At 39.7% G+C, this 21646-nt stretch overlaps 1 protein-coding gene across 1 annotated transcript in view; it reads left to right on the forward strand.

Annotated features, from left to right (window-relative positions):
- Nucleotides 1-14162: 14162 nt before the first annotated feature.
- GALNTL6 (polypeptide N-acetylgalactosaminyltransferase like 6) overlaps nt 14163-21646 on the forward strand; it is a 449783-nt gene continuing 442299 nt past the window's right edge. The window contains exon 1 of the mRNA XM_071743188.1: nt 14163-14533. Coding sequence (XP_071599289.1) covers nt 14396-14533 — 138 coding nt within the window. The 5' untranslated portion in view covers nt 14163-14395. The remainder of the gene's footprint in view (nt 14534-21646) is intronic.

Consider the following 21646-nt stretch of genomic DNA (forward strand, 5'->3'; position numbering starts at 1 on the left):
AGCTTCACTCATAACTTCAGCTTTCATATTAGGTTTGTTTGTTTTTTCATTTTGTTTGTTTTGTTGTTGTCGTTTTTTGTTTGTTTTTTTTAATGAAAGAACACTGCATAGTTAGTACTAAATACTAAATATTTTACATCTGTTTTTTTCCCAATCATTACATTCATGTGTCTCTGCACACTATGATTTATAATATTTAGAATTACTTGAAATATCAAAATAGCTTTCAGTTTTGGAAATGGCAATAAGGTTTTATTAAAATGTATATGGTGTTTTGTATTTTAAAATATGTTTGTGAATATGGAAGTACAGTCTGCTTTATGAAGCTAATTTTGCAAAGCTACTTTAACAAAGGAGTGATTTATGCACTTTTTCTCAGTTAAGATGCTTTACATTGAATGATACTTTTCATTGGAATACATAAGTACTTATCTAAAATCAAAGATGCTGACGGTCCCCGGGATACTTGATTATAGTCTGAAAGCTTTGTGGAGCTGCTTTACTTGCATTATTTCCTTCCTGAAGTGGGAATTTCCCCCTTGCTGTGGTATACCTATGATATAATCTACATTCATCAGCAATGAAATTTAGAGACTGACACTCTACATAAAATACTAGCTATTTCAGTTAATGAAATAGACTTCTTGAAACACTCCTTTAATTGCAGATAGGTCTAAGAAATCACTGTTATATAGACTATGCTTGAACAAAGCATTCCTGTAGGAAGCTGGATGCTCTCACACTTACATTCTGCTTCTGTCTCAGCAGTAAGTGTAAAGCTCATGCTTTTGGCTCCACCATGGAGCTACCAATTGTAACTGCAACAGCACAGTTGACACATGAATCCTAAATTTAAACGTCTTTGTATTACAACCTCTAGCCTATGTATTCATAGTATTACTTCAAACAGTCATAAGGAATAGTAGACAAATTGCTAAGCTGTCAAAAGTAATAATTATAGTTTGAGAGTCAACGTATTTTTGAGACTTAACTAGAAATACAAACAAGAAGAAAAAATTTTTTCAATTCCCAGTTTACAGAAGTTGTTTTAGTACATTCCTGTTCATCAAATAACTTTCTGAAGTTCTTTAACTTCATCAACATCTTCCTATGGTTATGAATTTTTGGTAGACATAAAAATGTGCTTTCTTACTGAACCATCTGAGTACATGTCTCAAAACTACAAAACTTTGATCTGTTTTGGTGAAGTCTCTCAATGTTGTTTCCATCTTGAAAACTATTATAAACCATTTATTTGATGTTTCATACTCTGTTATTTTCACTTTAGCTTTTAAATTCTATTGCTTTCTTCCAAAAAGGGGGATAACCCCTTCTTCACAGGTGAGTAACAAATATTTCTTTAAATAGTAAGTTTAATGCAGTCAGAATACAACAAAACGATCATACATGATAACATGCCATATAAAACTTGTCTCCTAGTATTACATCAAATAAAGACACAGCATGGTTCACATTGTTATATTCACTGTATTTTTGACAGAGGTAGTTGAAGGTAGAATCATAGAACTGTAGAATAGTTTGGGATGCAAGGTTCTCTAGTCCAGAACCCCTGCAAGGAACACGGTCATCTTTGAGTAGGTAAGGTTGTTCAGAGCCCTATTCAACCTGATTTTGAATGTTTCCAGGGATGGAGCATTTATCACCTCTCTGGGCAACCTATTCCAGTGTTTCACCATTCTGATTGTGAATTTTTTTTCCTTATAGCTTGTCTGAATCTACACTCTTTCAATTTAATCCACTTGAACTATCACAACAGGCCCTACTGAACTTTATTTCTACCTTTCTTTTAAGCCCTCTTTAAGTACTGAGTGGGTGCAATGCTGAGTCTCCAGACTGAACAATCCTAACTCTCTCAGCCTGTCGTCACAGGAAAGGTGCTCCAGCCCTCTGACCACTTTTGTAGCCTTCCTCTGGACTCACTCCAAGAGCCCCATGTCCTCCATATCTTGCAGACTCCAGAAATGAATGCAATACTCTAGGTGAGTTCTCACCAGAGTGTAGTAAAGGGTGAGAATTACCTCCCTCGACCTGCTGCTCGTGCTTTTTTGATGCAACTCAAGACACAGTTGGCTTCCTTCCTGGGCTGCATGCACACATTGCCAGGTCATGTCCAACTTTTCATCTGCCAGTACCTTCAAGTCCTTCTCAGCAGTGCTGCTCTCAATCCCTTCATTCCCCAGCCTGTATTGATACTGAGGGTTTCCCCTACCCAGGTGCAGAACCTACCACTTGACACCATTGAACCTCAGGAGGTTCAAATGGGCCCACTCCTTGAGCTCAGCCAGGTCCCTCTGGATGGCATCCTTTCAATTGCAGTTATTAGTTTTAAAACAAACTTTCTGTGTATTGAAAAGATTAGTCAATCCTTCTAACTGATACAGATGTGCTCTCTGATGCACAGTTTCTTAAAACTTACAAGTATGTAAAATTCTGCTCAACTTCTGTGGAGGTTTGGTCACGCAAAATGCCTGGTACAGCAGCCAGAAAAAAATCCCAGCACCTGAGAGCTTGTTAAGCCAATAACTTTATGGTGTGGATTCCTGCCAAAACAAGAATTTGCAGCTGTTTGAATTTATCATGATGTGTACTGAGGATGTTTGACATTTTTCAACTTATCCTTAATGTCCTTCTACAGTCACATGAACCAGAACTATTCAGGTCTGTTAGCAATATTGGAAATAATCTTTTGGGGTTACCCAGCTTGCTTCCTTCAAAAATAAGAAAGCAAACACAATTTTAAGACTTATTTTGTCTTCCATTTTTGAACCTTTGCTCTGAATTATTATCTGGAGAAGAAATAGTAGGCTTGTGTGACTCAGTACATAGTGGGTGACCCAATACATAGAAGTAGCTTTATTGCTTCCCTTAAAAAGAGCTCTGACCCAATTTCAGCTTGGTTTCAATAGGATTTCAGTTGGGCAGAAACAATATTTTTCTTTTTATACTTTGTCTACTTCATCTTCTCTTCCTGTAGCAGCTGCCTTGTCAAAGAGACTAAGCCATCAGCAGTTTGAATTGCATAAGCATTTTCAAAAGGATCCAGCTTTGCAATACCAATTCTGAAAAGAGCTAAGCATTTGGAAAACTAGGTAAGACCGTGATTCTAGCCCTGGAGTAGGAGGGCAACACACAATTTTTGGAGTCTTCTTCATAACAGTCAGTAAGAAAGAAGGGAGGAACAGCATTAGTCAAACAGACCAAACAAGTCAGTTGAGCCCCGAAGGCTGGAAGGGACCCCTGGATCTTGACCCCTGGTCAAGTGAGGTCTCTGCTACCGCATGTAGCCACTATGTATTTTCCTAGTGATGAAATTAGTGTGATACTTTTGAAACAAATTAAGTTGATTTTTCCTAATACTTGATGAAATTTTAGTCTACTAGCTAACATTTCATTCCCATTTTTTTATTTATTTTGTTTTACTTTGGACATTTTATATGTGATCTTGCCCCACACTATACTCAACTCAGTTTCACTTCTATTATTCTAGCCCTCAAGGTCATCTGTCTCCTCCTATGTAACATTCCAATCTTCTCCTTTATTCCAGAAGACTCTTAAAATGCCATTAGCATATACCTACTTCTCTGCCAAGATTACTAACGTAATATTCAACAGCATTTTTCCCCAAGACTGATGCTTGACCAGCCTCTACAAGAGCTGAATTTTACAAAGAGAAGACAGATTCATTTTTTTAAGAAAAGGAACATATATCTAAATTATAATCTGAAATAGTGCATATCCCCTAAAGACACAGACATATTTCTTAGCTTAGTGGAGTACAGAAGTTCAAGAATGGAGCTGAAGGAAAAACAAAATACCAAGTAAGTCATACCAATAATGAAAAGGGCTTTTAAGTACAGGCCTGTATGCAGACAGCATCCCTTTTCTTTCATAATAATATTTAATATGAGGTATAGGTTAACTTTTTTCTCTGTACTCAACCTCAAGAGACCAGAGGAAATTTTTCAGACTGAAATTTGAATTAGTTTGTGCTAGGAATAATGTTTTGACTGACACAAGGCTGACCAAGGACTGGCATAGTACTGCAGTATTTATCACTGAAACCAGGTAAGCTTCACTGAGACCCTTTCCCTTCCTGAGAATTTTTCCCATTGTCTTCTGCACTGACAAAATAAACGTACTACCAAATAAATAGGTTCAGTCTTCTTGAAAATCAGGTATTAGAGATGTTCTTTTATAACACTATTTATGCAATTATGTTTGCTAAACCTACCACAAAAAACATTCATAGCGGTAAAATCAGGCTTTCTACATGCTGGTTGTGAGCACCTCCTCCACATCATGCTTCCCTCCTATGATTTTAAGATACTTATCAAGAAGGTGTTCAAACAAATATGCCTAAGCAGCCTTTTAAGTGCAAATGCATACACATGGTCAGTTAAATGCTGTTGGAACCCTAGCTATGCAAGGGCTATTGCAAAATACCTAATGGTATCTCTCATAAAAACACGGGGGGTTGGTTGCAAAACTGATTTGTGTTCCCAGTGAAGACAGTTCCTCAGCTGCAGTGATCTAAATCAGGAATTACCTAACAGATATAAGCAGGGTGGTTGACTCACACACAATGGCAGTTCCATCTTGACTCAAAACCTGAAAAAAGTAGTGCTCAAAAAACTCTTTAAATGCTGCAGGATTTTGCCCCCAGTTTTCATCAGTAAAATTTGTGCCTCTTCACAAGATTTAGGAGTATGTGTCATTGTTATTCAAGGAAACTGTCAGGCTTTTTAACTCTGTTGAGAAACATGAAGAGTGAATGACAGATGGGGACTGCTATCTTGGCAAGGAAGTTCTCTGCTAGCAAAATGCCATGGTATGAGACCTGAAAGAAAGAAGAGATGACAACTTGATGGGTTCTTATACATAAAAGTCATCTGAAAAGAGGCATTTCATTGTGAAGTAGCCTGAGATGCAGTGATATTTTCACTCCTGCATATTTAGGTTGATAATGTCTTCAGCCATGCCCTTAGAAGACAAATGGTCTTGAAAAGCTTAAAACACATAAATTAGACTTAATATTGCTAATGCCAGCCAGCTGTTCTGGTGCCTTCCAAAGACTGCAAAGCATATAAATTGGGTGTGATAGCTTCAAGATTTTATAAAAAACTTCAGAACCCCTACCTATTGCTGAGGTGTCCAAAGTGTAGCGATTCTTCATCTTGGTAAGTGACCCTCTTTGGGTCAGGGACCTAGATCAGAGTAACTGGCTCTAATATTATACAGTTATATTCACAATGTACCAATGTCCTCAATGCAAAGTCATTTAAAGCATGGGAAGGACATAAGTGAAAAACACTGCTTGATTAAGTATGTGTAAGGGAATACAGGTGGGCAGGGAAAGAGACTGATAATAACAGGAAAAACTGGAAAAGAAAATTAATGTTGGGATAAACAAAAGTCCTCTTGTATATTGAAATGGAGCACTACCTTTGCATTTTGTTTAAAAAGGTCTTAGGAGGGTTTGTTATTTCAAATTTTATTCTTACCTTACAGTGATCATGTTTTATGGGGGTTTTTTTTGAATTTTTTAAATACAAATTCTGATTTTTTTTTCATTGAGTAGAATCTATAATTATAGCAGAAAGCTTTTCCTGATTTTTTTTTCTCCCTCCTCTAATGCATATAAAATTGCAGATGCATGTACCTGGAAAAAGTTCCAGATAATTTGGGATTTACTACTTGACAGACTTCATTAATCACTTTGTAAAGAGCTCTTAACATTAACTATTCTTAAATTTATCATTAACTTCAGTGATGAAAGGTTTTTGAAAACCCATTTGGCTCTATTCTTAGCTATTTTTTATCCCCAAGCATGTAATGATCATTTTGATATTGTACTGAGTGATAAAATTAACTCCCTAAGGTGTGAAAGGCCCTCCACATCCTAGTAATAAAAACAGTTTCTTTTAAATAATTAGGGAAAAAACCCCAAAACCTAAATTATATGTGCTAAGATTAAGCATTACCATGGAATAACATTTCTGTCTCAGAATGTTAGGTTTGTTTTGGTTTGTTTTTCAAAAAAGTTTGTCAAGCTAGAAATAATGAATACTCTTCCTGCCTGCAGCCTGATTAACCTCTCATTTATGCTTCACTGTTGTAGCTAAAATGAAGCTGTTCTTGTTCTCACTTTAAGGAAAAACTTCAAGCCAGATACATGTGTTCAAGAGCTCTAACTCTGAAGTGAGAGGACAGAACAGGATGCTTATTGATTCACATTACAGTAGCAGAGGATGTCATCGGCTTTCCCTCTGTACATTTCAGTGCTGTCTAAGGACTATCAGCTCTTAAGTTACTGCAGTTCTAGCACATGGTGCTGCTTCTTCCTATTTGGAGACAAAACAAGATTTAGAAACACAGAGCGAGTTGGGTATTTTGAAGCAACGGATTAGTGGATATTTTAACATCAGAAATTTCCAGCTCTCACAAATATTTATAAAAGGGATAAGCATGTGCTCATGGAGATGTCCTCACATTTGTTAAAATTGTTCCTGCCCTCAGTTTTCTGATAGTTACCACGTTGTCTTTTATTCAGGGTATGAGAAGGAAAAAACAAACAAGCAAAAAACCCAAACAAATGAAAGAAAGCCTTCAACTTTACATTCAGGGCCATATAGATTGATCTAACATTTTTTATATCTGATGGCAATTTGTAATTTATTTTTCCACCTTTCTTCTAATATGAAATGCATTGAAATTATAGGGTTAGTTCAAAATTTTCAGTAAGTTTTTGATGAAACTCTTTGGTTAGTTTTATTGTAATTTCCTTCATGATACTTGGCGATGTCTGTATTTATGTTTGAACCTTTAATGTATTCTAAGTCCTACTGTTCAGTATCCTATGAGCCTCAATGAAGTCTGATATTGAAAAGACTATTTGTGATTTCTGAATTGTAACAGTCAAAAAAATCTTCCATTTCTCATGATAGCTACTGTCAAATGGAGATAACAACTTCCAGGGAAAGTACTAAATATCTGGTTAGTAAGACTGTAGATAAACCTGACAGTAACTTTTTGTTATTTATAAGCAATTTTCTGTGTGGCATTCTAGTCCTTTTGTTTTACCTTTGCTTGGCTTATCTGTGGTCTTACATTTGCATGTAAAATGCAAAATATATTAATAACTAAAAAGCAGAAAAAACTCTTAACATCCATAGAAAAAATACTTGAGTGTTGTTTCTTTCTGCATTTATTTTCTTACTTTAATATGATAGAATCAATACTGCAAATGACATTGACGCAGCTCACCAGAAATTCCTGGATTTGGTGATTATAATTTTAAATAAAATGACATTTTCTGCTTAATGATGGAACAAGACATAGTCATTAGAATCCAGGTTATGTAATTGCTGGCTTGCACCCAGAATATAAAAACTCATCATTTTGCCTTCTCTGGCATCTCTGATGCCTTTCTACAGTAGAAAATGCAATTCCGTTCAGTAATGTAATATAAATACATTGCTTCTTGCATCACGTTTTTATATGTATTTATACTAGAAATTTGCACTGATAGACCTGGAGCTGTCAGCATTATGATCTTAATTCAAATTTTCTTTGACAGTTTTCTCAAATTTTAAGAAAGTATTCATATTTGTATTTGTTGTTCTAGGTATACTTGACAGAAAGTAATAGTCAACTGCCAATGAGTTTGGGAAATACTATATTATTAGCACTGACCTGTTAGTAGCAAATCAGCACTTTAGTTTGTTCACTTCTCAAGCTGATATCCTGATCTCTGATACAACAGGAAGAGGAAAAGGTGCAGGCCATGACAGTGTTTGAGGTGACATGTGGTCTCTACACAAGCCACTGAGGTGACTTTGTTCAGACCTCAAGGATATGTAATGTACCCCAGGGAGTGGCAGGAAGGTATGGCAAAGGTTTGGGGCATGTGGTGCTCAGCTGGCTGGGAGTTCATGGAATATGACAGAGACACAACCTGGTGCCATCTCATCCACTCATCCTTATGTATGGTTAACTGAATCAGTGATTCCCAGTGCTAGACCTGGGCTCAGTCTTAGAAAGAACTGGAACAGCCCAAACCAAAATTGGAGGCAAATGAGCACAGAGCAATGTGGAGCTCCCTGTAGCCCATTCTCCTGTCCTATTTATCAGTGCAGATGTCTCCAAATTTCTTGGCAACTAGTGAGTCTAGTCTAGTATATATTTTAGTGAGAAATTGGAACTGAAGGTGACATCCTCTGCCTTTTGGTATATTTTGCCCATTTTACAAATTTGGTGAGATGAGACTTTATTGTGTTAAGGAAGCTTTCCAGAATGTACTGTTTTATTTCCAGTAATATAATGTTGAGATCCCACCTGGACCAGGTTGTATGAAGGCCCTGTATATTAGCAAAAAAGGGAACTCTTGTATATGAAGAGTAATGTTGGTGTGTGGCCTTACCAGATGCTTTGAAAAGATATAGGAAGCTTTCTGAAATGGGCCAGAGAGAAGCCATAAAAGGAGGGTTGATCTTTGAAAAAGCTGAAAAAGATTTTCTAGCTAACACAGGGCTGAGTTTGTTCTGTTCTCACAAAGCTAATATACTGTTTCTGGTTGATTAAAAAGATTATCTAAATGAAGATAACTTTTTGATCCAACTTCCTGTAAATGCCATGTTCCTGCACCATATTTAGGTCCAAATTAGTGATCTTTGTGGAAGGAAGAATGAGAAACTATTTTTCCTGACATCAGTGTTTTATGATTACTGAGCTATTTAGAAACATTTAACATTGTACTGATTTTCTCTCTCAAAATAAACTTTTCTGATTACCCTTACATTTCAGTGATTTCTTTTGTGCAGTAGTGAATCTGCAGCTTGGTAACTGGCAAAAAGTCTGATCCATCAGCATTTTTGTTTACTTTCTTGAGTTTGTAGTGGCACAGCAACAATAAAGAAGCAATCATCCATCATCCAGATACCGAAACAGAATAAAAAACTGAAAGTGGAAATAATTCATGGTGTTAGCATTACTCATTTAAGTTTGATGTAACTTTCAATGAAGCAATAGTTTTCCTTTGGAATTTAAACCAAACTTAATAATTATGGGATAGGAATGACATTATTTTCTAAATGCCAGAGATTTTTGGGGGGAGGACATACCTTTTCATATAATTTGGTTCTTTTCATTGCTATTAAACTTTTATTTGTTATAAATGTTACTATTACTTTGGCTACAAAATCTCCATCCACTAAGAAGAAAAGGTCTTAAGATCTATAGCTATTTAATTTCTAACAAAAATTTGTAGCACACTTATCAAGTAAATTTTCAGGCTCTATGCAATATTGCAGTACCTTGTAACTTAAAAAATAGAAATCAGAATGCAAAAATCTTGATATAAGGAACTTACCTTGAGTTTCTTGCTGGGGACTGAATTTCTGTATTTCCTTCATGAGTTCGAGGTCTCCTAGATTTCCCTTTCAGCTGAAATTCTTAGTTAACTTTGAGAACAAGAGTTTGATTCTAAGAAAAACCTAAAGTACGAGATTTACAAAAAATATTTCCACCGTTAAAAGTAGTGTAATTGTGTGATGATGATTTTGAGACTTGATGACAAAATTGGAGACAGAGAAGGCCAAAAAGACTTAAAAAAGAAGGTCAATAAACTGTTACATGTATTGTTATTTATAGCCAGAGTCAATATATAAAGGAGCACTTCAGGTTTGAGGTGTGTTGAAACTTTTCTCTGCAGAATACCTTGAAAATATATGTTCTCTGTGGAAGCTTGGAGGATCTTGGATTTTGAACTTCTGTTAGGGTACTTTCCTATCACACTGAATTTCCATTTCTATTTCTAGTATGCTAACAGTGTCACATCTTTTGGAGGTTTTTGGTTGACTAGTGATAGAAAGAGAGGGCATGAGGTGCTGTGAGGGACTCTTGAAGGTTTTAGGCTGAAAACCAGACATGATAGAAACATGTCAGTCCCCTAAACTCAAGTATTGCCAAAGCTTTGTAACTCTATTTCAGATGTGAGCCATATAAGTGGAAGAACAGACCCCTTTGCCCCTCTTCCCACATTCTGAGAGTGATTTGCAACACTACATGTTGTCTTTTGCTAAGCAGACTGAAAAGAAACATGGGAACAGACCTGGTCAATGTACACTCAGAGTTACCTAGACGTAAATACTGCAATTAAAGCTAACTTCCATTCCTTTACCTTTATTCACTCTTTTATATGGCAATATTACAGATGGTTGATCATAATTTTACTAGATTCATTCTCCATTTAAAGCACATCAACCTCTGCTGTTTGTAACAGTGAACACAAAGGTGGGTACTATACCTTTTTAAAAGAGTGCAGAGTTTGGCTCCTACAAGACATGCATTGAATAGTGGCTGTCCTGTGGGAGAAGTATTGATTAGCCATGAGCTGGAGTCTTTTTTAAGTAGTTCTATAAGTAAAGCTCTGATCTCAAAAAACTTACCTTTTAGTCTGCCTGAGTCCAGTGGCTAGGTTTGAAATGCATGGCTGAACAGATTCTCATGGTCATGTCACTTGGTAGCTCTCATCCTTGTTAGGGTGTTTGATGCTCTGCTCTTATTTTCTGTCCTAGGTTGTATCAGAAGTCTTTGTGGGACCTTTTATTTAAAAGGACCTTTTGTTAGCAGAAATGAAAGTATGTCTCAAATACACTGAACAGTAGTGCCAAGATGTGGACAGTTTCATGCACCTCCTTCATTCTTCTCCATATATGGCCTCAGATTTCAAAAAAGCAGATAGTTGAAGGTTTACACAAATTCTCACTGAAGAAACTGCGTATTCTGCATCTCTAGTATGAGCTCTTCTATGGCAAGCACGTCACGACCACATGCTTTGATGTATGTTTGCAGCTTGTAACTCACAGAATACCATGGCTTTTCTTTTTTTTTTTTTTTCCTTTTTTTCCTGCTTCAGGATCTTAAAAATTCATCAAGTTGTATTAGGGCTACGTCGCTTACGACTGAGTGAAAGAATGATTTGCTGAAAAAAGTGCCTTTATTCTTTATAAAGCAGACCTGAATTTGCCAGTTTTGGACTATGACCCCTGCTATGAAATAATTCAGAAAATTAAAGTGAATTTAATCTGCTGAGAATGAATGTCTGCATTCACGTTGATTTCCAGAAAGAGCCTTAACTGACATGTTGTAGAATTGCAGTATGCAACAGCTCCTAAACCTTTCCTGCCAGTAGTCTTTTTTGCATACAGTTATTATATGATCTCACGACAATAATTTCTATACTTAGGGTGGTTCTAACTATTATTCTTCTTGCACTGAGTGGAAGAACACCAGGGCTGAATCCCTTCAGATGAAGAGGCAGCTGATTCAAAATCCTCTATATGCTCGGTAAGTTTCCTAACCCTGGGTGAAAAGCTGAAAAAAGTAAGTGGAATTTCTGATAAGATCAGTCCTCTCTGGTTTTGAAAGCAGTACTTTTCATGGATTCAGCTCTTGAATACAAACCCAAAATGTTTTAATTTATTTGAACTTAATACCTTCTTGATTAGCTGCAGCAGTCAAAAAGGGTAATTGTGTGCATAGTCCTACTGGTGATCTTCCATGACACCTTAAAGCTTGGCAGGGTGAAAAGAAAACAACAAAGTATATCGTTTGTCACTAAGACAACAAAAGCAAAGCCTTGCACATGGCACTCTTCTAAGCAAGATTAGCATCTGTAGGTGTTGCAACTATCAGGAGGAGCGCCAAATTGTCTTGAAACTACAAAAAGGGTTAAGTATCAATGGCTCGCTTTCAAATATGACAGGATACATTTGGCAGAGTTCTTCAAGGATCTGTCCTGCAGCTAAGCACATTAAAAGTTCTTGCTAACAGTCTGGATTACAGTATAGAAATTGTTTATTAAATCTTTGTATGACTGTGGAAGATAGGTGTACATTCGAAGTTATTTTGACAAACTGGATAAATATTCTGGGAAAAAATATGATATTCAGTGGAGACAGGGCAAAAAGGAGAAGTATTTGGCCACAAAGACAGGAACGATGAACTAGGTGGTAGTTAAGTTCAAGGACATGCAACCAACCAGAGCTTAGATTGTATCACAAAATTATTAGTTAATACCCTACTGCTGTTATAACCAAAGCTCCCATTCCACATGGAAGCACTGACAAGGAATATACACTGAGACACATGCATGGTTACTCTTTACTTATAAATACTTGTAAGGTCCTAGGCAGCATATTAGTTCCAGCTTTGGACATTGCACTTCAAAGATCCAAATGGATGAAGACTGTCCTGATGAAAAGAGTAAGATAATTAGGTATTCAGATGTTCTGGAGTGCCTATGGAACGGTTTCTGGAAGTGGGCTTTTAAGTCTGTGAAGGCTGAGGGGAATATTCTTTCTTCAGTCTCTTTAGTGGCTAATGTAACGTTCTGAAATCACAGCAAGGAAGATTGAGCTTAAACATTAAGGAAAAGTTTGTAACCGCAGGTCAGAACAGATTGCCTGAGGAGGTTGTAGTGGTGCTATCGCTAGAAGACTTCAGAATGGGTTAGATAAACACTTGTCAAGAACGAGTTGATAGTGCCTTGGAGCAGAGCCATGGAAGAGCTGACCTCAAAGGTCCTCTTCAGTCTCTCTTTCCCGAGATGAGCATTACGCTGTTTTCTCCCACCCCACCTTGAGTATTTTGAGTTCTTCCGTTCTTCCCACAAGCTTTCCTTTATCTCCAGTTACTCTCCCTAAAAATAAACTTTAACTGCCTCTTTTACTTTTTTATACATGTACAGGCAATGCTTCTTGCATAAAACAGTTCTGTGGATGGACAAGATTGAGCACACCTCTGAAAAAGGACAGGACTACTCAACCATTTGTAGAGATATGCTTTGTTTACAGAAAGGAGGGTTCTTACTGCACGATTTAGACCTAGACATTCAGAAATATTTTAGCTACTGACAGAAATATGGCCAGTAATTGATGTGTTAGCTTTCAGGGCAGAAATAAAGGAAGTTAAACATACCTTTATTTTTCAGTATTCACTCTAGGCACATTAACGTTACAAGTCTGGTACGCATTTCCCCACTGATAGACGTGATGAGGCTGCAAGGGCACTAGGTCCTAATGAGCTTAACCTAAATGTCCTCCTCTTTTGCTGAGAGGAGTTAGTTTGAGAAGAAAGGATAATTGCACTACGAGGTCAAAGCGAGCAGCTGAACTCAAGACCAGAAGCCCAAACGGGTTTGATGCAACAAGCAGGGTAGAGCCGACAACCGGAGCGACATGGCTTTGAACATCTCCTTCCCTCGGTGCCGCTGCCGAGGCGAGGGGTGACCTCAGGCAGGTGCTCCTCGGGCCGGCGGCCGGGAAAGGCGGCGCCGCGGGGGGAGCCCCCGGCACTGCCTGGCGCAGCGGGCCGGGCCGGACCTCCCAGACGGGGAGCCGCCCGCGGGCTCTCAGCGCGGTTCCCCCCGCGTTTCACGTAGCGCCGTGGAGGACGGACCGGAACGGGAATTGCAAGCCCCGTCCCCGGTGCGCGGCGGTAGCAGTAGCAGCAACAGCGACGGTGGCGGCGCCGCCCGGCTACGGTTCTCGATCCCTGCGCAGGGAGCCAGCTGCGCTCGCTACCTTGCCCGCTGGCGCGGGAAGGCGCGTAACCGGCGGCTGGCTCCCACGGGATGAGGGGCGCGGCGGGGCGGGGCGGGTCTGCCGCTGCCCGCCCCCGGCCCGGCCAGGGCGGCGCACGTGGTGCGGGGGGTGCGGAGGCTGCCCAGGCTGCCCTCACTCGCCCACCTCCCCGGTGTGCAGGAGTGCGCTGTGCCGCGGAACCGGCCTCTCCACGCCTCTCGTGGTTTTTTTTTTATTTATTTAAACTCTTGCTTAGCAAATTGCGCGTGATGAGCTCATGATGCCGCGCTCCCCCGCGCCGGGCCCGGGCGGGCAGGGGGACGTGAGGCGAGAGGGCGCGGCGAGCTGAGGAGGCTCCGCGCATCGCTAGCGCTCCCCTGGAGCCGAGATCGGGGGGCGCTCCCTCGGGCCGATCCTGTTTACTGGACTCGGGTTGTGGGCTTTTTTTTTACCTCTTGTTTTTATTTTGGTTTTGCTCTCCCTCTCGTGGCTGTGCGCTGAGCTGTTTGCCGCTCCGTGCGCAGGTGAATCCATGAACTCCCCCGGGAGCGGCACCGCCGCCGCGCAGCGCCGCGCAAGGGTGGGGGGAGCGGCCACCGACTCCAGCCCCGCCACCGCCGCGGGGGGCGGCCCCGCCCGGGCACGGGGTGGGCAGTCGTGAAACGGGCGGGCGAAGTTTCTCCGCGTCGCTGGGCCGCTCCGAGGGACAGCGGGGAGGGAAGGACCTGTGTCCGCGGCGCTGGTGTAGCTGCTGCCGCCGTCGCTGTCACCAGAGCAGCCCGCCTTTGGCCATGAAGAGGAAACAGAAGAGGTTTCTGCAAATGACGCTGCTCTTCACCGCGGCTCTGATTTTCCTGCCCGACATCGGCCTCTGGTCTCTCTACAAGGAGAAACACCTGGTGAAGCCAGCGGAGCCCGCCGAACCGCAGGTAGGTGCGAAGCCGCCTAACAGCGCTGCCCCGCCGTGTCCCGCTGCGCCGGGGGGGTGGCCCCGGCCCTCCTCGCCCCACCAGAACTGCGAGGAGTCCGGGGCGCGGTGGCGGTCGGTGCGAGGCGGAGAGGAGAGGAGAGTAGAGGAGAGAGGCAGCACATGTGCTTGTCCTACCTCCGCGCTGGAGGGTGAAAGTTGTGGGCGAAATAATTCGCCTGCTGGTCTGGGTTTTCCCACGAAGGGCAAGGGTGAGCAGTGACAGAAGCTGGCATTGAAATCGGGAGGAGGTGAGATTTTACATGGTCCGCTGGTTAGCCCACGGCGAGGCAGGTCTTGTAAATTTCATTGCGAGAAGTGGAGTTTTTACCCCAAGTTTTATTTGTCTGCCTATCTGTACTACCTCTTGAGCTGGTGCGTGTCTCCACGTCCGCTGATATTGCTTGGGATGCACCTGGGTAACTAGCCGCCTAGATTATTTTTTTTTTTCATCTTTTTTTCCTGTGGAAAACTGGACAGAAGTGACTGGCAGCCTTTTTCTCTCCTGTACGTTACTAATGTGACCTGATACAACTACACTGTGTGTGTAACTGCTTGTCAGACTGATGTCACTACGAACTTTTGAATATTTTCAGTTTGCAATCGAGTATTTGTATATTTACAGTTTATAGCCTCCCCAGACACCGTTATTAGTAACAACAGTTGATGTAACCTGTTTTTTTTTTCTGAAGTTCCTCTTCAACTAGCTGTGTTTGTGTATGGCTCATGAATCATAGTATGATGGGCATTAAGTGAAGTTTAGTTTTAGGGAGTTGGTGTAATGCAGTGCTTTAAAATTCTGCCTGTAATTTACCTAGGCTTATATTTGTTCTGTTCAACAGTGCTAAGCTCCTACACTGTAGTCAGTGTAATTTAAATATAAGTATTTCATAGATCATTAGTGAGAAATTACTGAATTGGGTTATCTTTTAGCTTGTTTACCACTTGCATAGCCTTTATGTTAGAGTGTATTAGACAGCATCATGTATCATTTTACTGTATTAGTAGTCTTAATTTCAAGGGTCATCACCCATGTATGTAATGTACTTTCTACATACTAAATGTGTTTTAAGTCATTGGCTTCAGTTGAAGAGTAACATATTTGATTCGTTGTTAATATAGCTATCCATTACAGAAGTTAGTCCTCCAAAGTATTTTAACTTTAGTTAATGAAATATGCTGTGTGAAACATGGTATTACTGGAGAAGGAAGTTAGTTCTTAATATGAAGCCTGCTTTATCTTTCTAAGGGTTTAAAACTGCAATAGGTGTAAGGTGCTAGACTTTAGTTGGAAGAAATTTCTGCTGAAAGAAAATTATATATGATCATGTCTGCCATTAATTTAAAAGGTCCATACTGTAGGCTTTGCTGTTTCTAATATACTTTGCAATTTAGGAAAGCTAAGGTATTCAGTGCATGATTTCCATGTTTGTTGTATGGTGCTTTAAAAGACAACATGCCTTGACATAAGATGAGATGTGTAATGTTCAAGGCTGCTCTTTAAGGAGGGCATGACTGGATGGCATTCAAAGGGAAATGTTTTTTTTTTAATAAAAAAAGGTCAGCAGCTGAACATGTTTGAAGAGCTAGTGAGACTTGCTAATGAGACCTTAGAAAATTTAAAATCCTAAGTTTTCTGAAAGGGTTCTTATCTTTTTATTAGCCTTTTTTTTTTTTTTTTTCCCTTACCTGAATACTAATTGAGGAGTAATGTGACTGTTTAATAGGGTAGGGAAACAATAAAAATGAACAATGAAACTTTGACCCTTACAGGTGACTCTAACATGATTCTGCTATCATTGTCAGTATTGCCGTCATATTGTCAATATTATTACCCAGTAAGGATGGCAGGTTGAAGTAGAGGTGAGTAATATAATTAAGGTATTTATATTTGTTGATTTGCACATCATAACCTAAAATGCATTCGAGGAACAAGAGTTGAAATACAAGTTTTGAGTTCAACTCTTAAATATGAAGGAAACACATATAAAGAAGCTGGTCAGTATGTTTCTTTGAGACAGGAGAAATGAGGTCATACTATGAAAGACTGCATTAGAAATAGTGGAATAATATCATAGTAGAACTACAACTTATTTTTCCTCTAAGTTAGTAGGAGATGCAAGAATTTCAGCACCCTAAGCAGTCAGTCATTCTTTGCCCTTGAGGTATTCAGTTACTCGGTACTTGGTGTGCCTTAACATTAGTTCAAAGGTCAGCAATACTGAAACTGCAGTAGACTTTTTCTTATATATTCTAAAAATGTGTTAGTTTACACAGGATGTATGTAGAGTGAGTACATGATAGTGATGTGCAGTCAGACTGCCATGGTATGTCCTGAGCGTGGAAAAGGGGCAGAGCAGTCGATGACTTTAATAAGTTAGCCATAGGCTTAACTGGTTTTGCCTTAATGGGTAAAATGTGTCTCTAGTGGTATTCTGATGTTGGCAGTAATGTTTGTAAATATGCTATCTTGTTTTAAGAATAATTGAATTAGTGGTATTGATTATCAGGTGTTTTTGAGGGATGGCATGGTAAAATTCTGATTTTTCCAACTCATAAATTAAGCTTTCCAATTCATAGCTAAAGCAGACATCCCCAAGCTTCTCTGTGAATGAGGGCTCTTTTCAGCCTCTCCCACCACCTAAACTGCTTTCTACAGCACTGAAGCAAAGGAGGGATAGCAGGCTGATGGGAGAGGCATTTAGATCCTGTGAGAAGTAAGCAGAGAAGCTGTTCAAAAGCATTCCACAATGCAAAAATATTCTGTTTCTACCAGTGGCAGAGCTGTGTCCCCTGGGTATTGTCATTGCCAGTGCTTAAAGAGGGCCCTTGTGCTATATAGAAGTTCTAGTACGACTAAATAAGTTGACTTTTCTGTTCTTTAAAGTTGTGCTGCAATAGTTACATGGGAGTATTTTTTGTCATTGTGCAAGTTCTGTTTCTGAGCAGAGAATTTCTTCTTTAGGAAATATTACATTGACAAAATGTAATTGACATTATATTGACAACCCTGATTTTAAACAGTGTTAGTGATTTTGATCCCTGTACATTGGTTCTATAATAATTACTGACTTCTAAGCATTTCATACAAACTTACCTTTTATCATACTATGTTATCCTAAGGCTGTCACTTGTGAATATGGTAGGTTTTGTCTTTATATTTTGATAATTGTTACTGACTTTTGGTTTATCACAGTATTTAAAGTGGAGCTTCAAGGGTAAAGGTACAGATATTGAGGTTCTAAGTTACACAGAGCAACAAGTTCTTGATAAAAATATAACATTTCTGGTTTATTTAATTTTTTATTTAATTTTTTAAAAATTATGTATTTATTTATTTATTTTAGGTCAGTCTTTATTGCTGTTTGTGGAATAAGGCAAGTTAAATAGGGTATTTTTATTGCCTTTAAAAAAAAGTCTTTTAGATTCATTAACACACTATGATATCCTTGAATTTTGATTGCAGTTTTTGTAGTTAGTTTAACTTTGGTTTTTGGTGTTTGGTTAGGGTTTTTTTTTGTTTGTTTGGTTTGGTTTTTTGTTTCTTTGGTTTTTTGTTTTGTTTTTTTGTTGTGTTTGGGTTTTTTTTCTGAAGTATTATGTATGTGATACAAATGCCCTGTCTTATTTTTTATTTTGCTAAAATCCCAAGCCCAGGGCTTTTGGATACTAAGTTATGCTGGTAAAACTTTTCATTTCCTTTCAGGATACAAAAACCAATTCCATGTAGAAAAACCAGATTTCTTGCAGCAGCTTTTCAGTGTCTGTAATACAGGTATTTTGTGAAAAGTGTTGTGAGATATGTTTCTTTCTGGTTTTTATGTAATGCCAGTGTGTTTGGCTGAAAGGAGAGCAGTCTGGTAAAGTAACCCCTAATGCATTTTGGCTTCATCTGGTACTTTTTCTTTCATTCAGTTGTCACCTTCCTGCTTCCCAGTGTCAAATCTCCTCGCTTAAAATGGGTTATACAGCAGCATCTCTTAGTAACAGGTGCTCTGCAGGAGTTATTCATAGGTGTATTACTGAAATGCTTTATGATGGGTAAAGTAAGAAAATAAGGTAGATTTCTGGCTTCATTTCACTTATGCTTTGGCACAGTGGGGCATGCCTCCTGTTTTGGGCACTTCCATGGGAAGAGCTCTCCATGGTGTGTTACACAGCTCTTTTATTTTGGTGCATGCATGGTGCCCAGAGCAAAGACCAAAATACAGCCATCCTGTCAGGGCAAAGCTTTGTTCAATGGGGTAGAGTTACATTCTCTTTACTTTGTCCTGTAAATTCTGTATTTTTCTTCTGGTTAGCCCCATGATTAGGTCTTTTTCTTGGAATATGCAAGGTATGGAGTTAAAAGAACCTCCTCAGGATAAGGAGAATTAGTTCTTACAAATCCTAGCCCTGTGCTGTAGTTGGCAAAAAGGCACAAAATCTACTCTCCAAACCTAATGTCTTGTGAAAGTACCAGATTGGTTCCTCAGTCCAGGAAATGGTTTCAGATTGTAGTCTGTCTTGGTTTCTGCCGTCTATAAAAGAATTGAAAATTTAAATTTACCCCAAAGTTCAGTGTTTTCTACTGCTGAGTACACAGGTTCTGATAAATGTAGCTGTTCCAGGATAGTTGGCTCTGGTTAGTCACTACTGATGCCAGTGAAGTACAAAGCTTGGGTTGGGAAATTCTGCTTCTGGCATTGAACAAAAGGTGCATCTTGAAAACTGAACTGAATTCCCCTCTCCCTTGCATATACTTCTCTTGCTTTTACAGTTGATTTCAACAGCTACAGAATGTTGTCCTAAATATGGTTTGGTTAGGATGGAAACAGACACCTATCTCCTATGACTGCACTTTCAGGACACTGTCAGTTACTTATGTGTTTAATTCCACTATCTCATTTACCATTGCTTTCACCAGAAACTTACAAGGTGGGAGAATTTTATTTCTCTTTAGCAGAGGGCTAAATGAAGTGTACAGTCACAAACAAGCCCAAGCCTACAGAAGTATCTGGTTGACTATAAACATAATATTAAGATAAAGCCTCACTTTCTATACTCGCTTTCTCAATTTCTGTGCAGATGCTGTTCCAAGCAAGTCCTCATTTCTCTGCCCACTGCAGCAGCTGGGACCCGGTGTGTTCAATTCTCTGTTATTCTCCATTCCTGCTCATTTTTCTGCCAGTACGTCAGCTCTGAGGGGCCCTATACATGGCATAGCAAAACAAAGCTTAGTGTCTTAACAGGCGGTGCATTGGCACTTCTGCATTTGCCATTTAAGTATTTAACAGTCAGAAAGTTAACACTTCTGTAAATCACATCTTTATCTGGATTGTTCATGTATAATTTTACTCTCCTGTATATATTGGAGCCTACTGAGGAAAATATAATTTGAGGTCTAAAACCCTTGTTACTTTAAAGATACAATATTATTTTTTTGCAATTAACAGTATGTTTCTGTTGTATTCAGTATACCAGAGGGAGCCCTCCTGTGGTTAATGTAATAACTATCAATTTGCAGGAACGTTCATACACAGTATACCTTACAGGATAAAAAGGACTGTTTTCTATCTTTAGTTTTCGTTTCATTAAACTCAGCATTTCTACTGCATTTCAGCTGATATTATTGTGTGTAGTTTCCTTTTCTTATTTATGTTTAAGCATGGTCATTTCAGATTAATCCAAATCAAAGGAGAAAGTTGGGAAACCTCTGTGCAGGCCAACAGTTGGACCTGTAGAAAGATCACCCCATGGCCTTACTGAAGATGACACCAAACTAGGTGGCTGTGTTGATCTACTGTAGGGTAGGGAAGCCTCACAGTGGGACCTGGACAGGTTGGACCAATGGGCCAAGGTTAATTGCATGAGGTTTAACAAGGCCAAATGCCAGGTCTTGCACCAGGGTCATAACAACCCCGTGGTAAGCTACAGACTTGGGGAAGTGTGGTTAGAGAGCTGTAAGTTGGAAAGGGACCTGGGGGAATTGCTTGATATTCTACTTAATATGAGTCAGCAGTGTGTGCAGGTGGCCAAGAAGGCCAACGGCATCCTGGCTTGTGTTAGGAACTCAGTGGCCAGCAGGAATAGGGAGGTGATCATCCCTCTGTACTCAGCTCTGGTGAGGCTGCATCTTGAGTACTGTGTTCCGTTCCGGGCACCTCACTATAGGAGGGACACAGAAGTGCTGGAGAGTGTCCAGAGAAGGGCAACAAAGCTCATGAAGGGCCTGGAGTACAAGTCCTGTGAGGAGTGGCTGAGGGAGCTGGGGGTGTTTAGTCTGGAGAAGAGGTGAGGGGAGACCTTAGAGCTCTCTTCAACTGCCTCAAGGGAGGTTGGAGCGAGGAGGGAAACAGCCTCTTCTCAGTAAAATGTGAAAGGACCAGAGGGAATGGATGGAAGCTGCACCAGAGGAGGTTTAGGCTGGATGTTAGGAAATATTTTTTCACTGAGAGGGTTGCAAGACATTGGAATGGCCCAGGACAGTGGTGGAGTCACCATCCCTGGAGGCATTTAAAAGGCACTGGGACCTGGTCCTTAAGGACATAGTTGAGTAGTTGACTGTGGTGTTAATCAAAGGTTGGACTGGATGATCTTGGGGGTCTCTTCCAAACTAAACATTCTGTGATTCTGTAGAGCAGTGGGATTCAGGTTAGCTTGCTCCCTCCCTCCCTCCCTCCCTCCCTCCCTCCCTCCCTCCCTCCCTCCCTCCCTCCCTCCCTCCCTCCTTTTTCTTTTTTGTTTTTGATTGCTCAGACATTCAAGCAAGTAACTTATGGTCTTTGTCTAGCAACATGCTGATGTGCACCTTTATAGCAATTGACTTCAGCAAAATTGAGTTTATGCTAAACTGGATTGGGGCCAAGAGCAGACATGTTTGGTTACTTTAAAAAATGCTGAAAAAAATTAACTTGGAGATTGACAAGTTAAATACAGTGCAGCTCAGGAATCCCATGCTAAAAATCCTATATCTATCATAATCATCATAAATGTTTCTTACTGTCAAGAGACCAAATTATGCTAACTGAAAGGAATAGCAGTCCCAATTTTTAAATGTTTCTTTAACATCTCCTAATAAAGCCTTTTCACTTTT

Source organism: Heliangelus exortis, chromosome 4, assembly GCF_036169615.1.
Source record: "Heliangelus exortis chromosome 4, bHelExo1.hap1, whole genome shotgun sequence".
NCBI lineage: Eukaryota > Metazoa > Chordata > Aves > Apodiformes > Trochilidae > Heliangelus > Heliangelus exortis.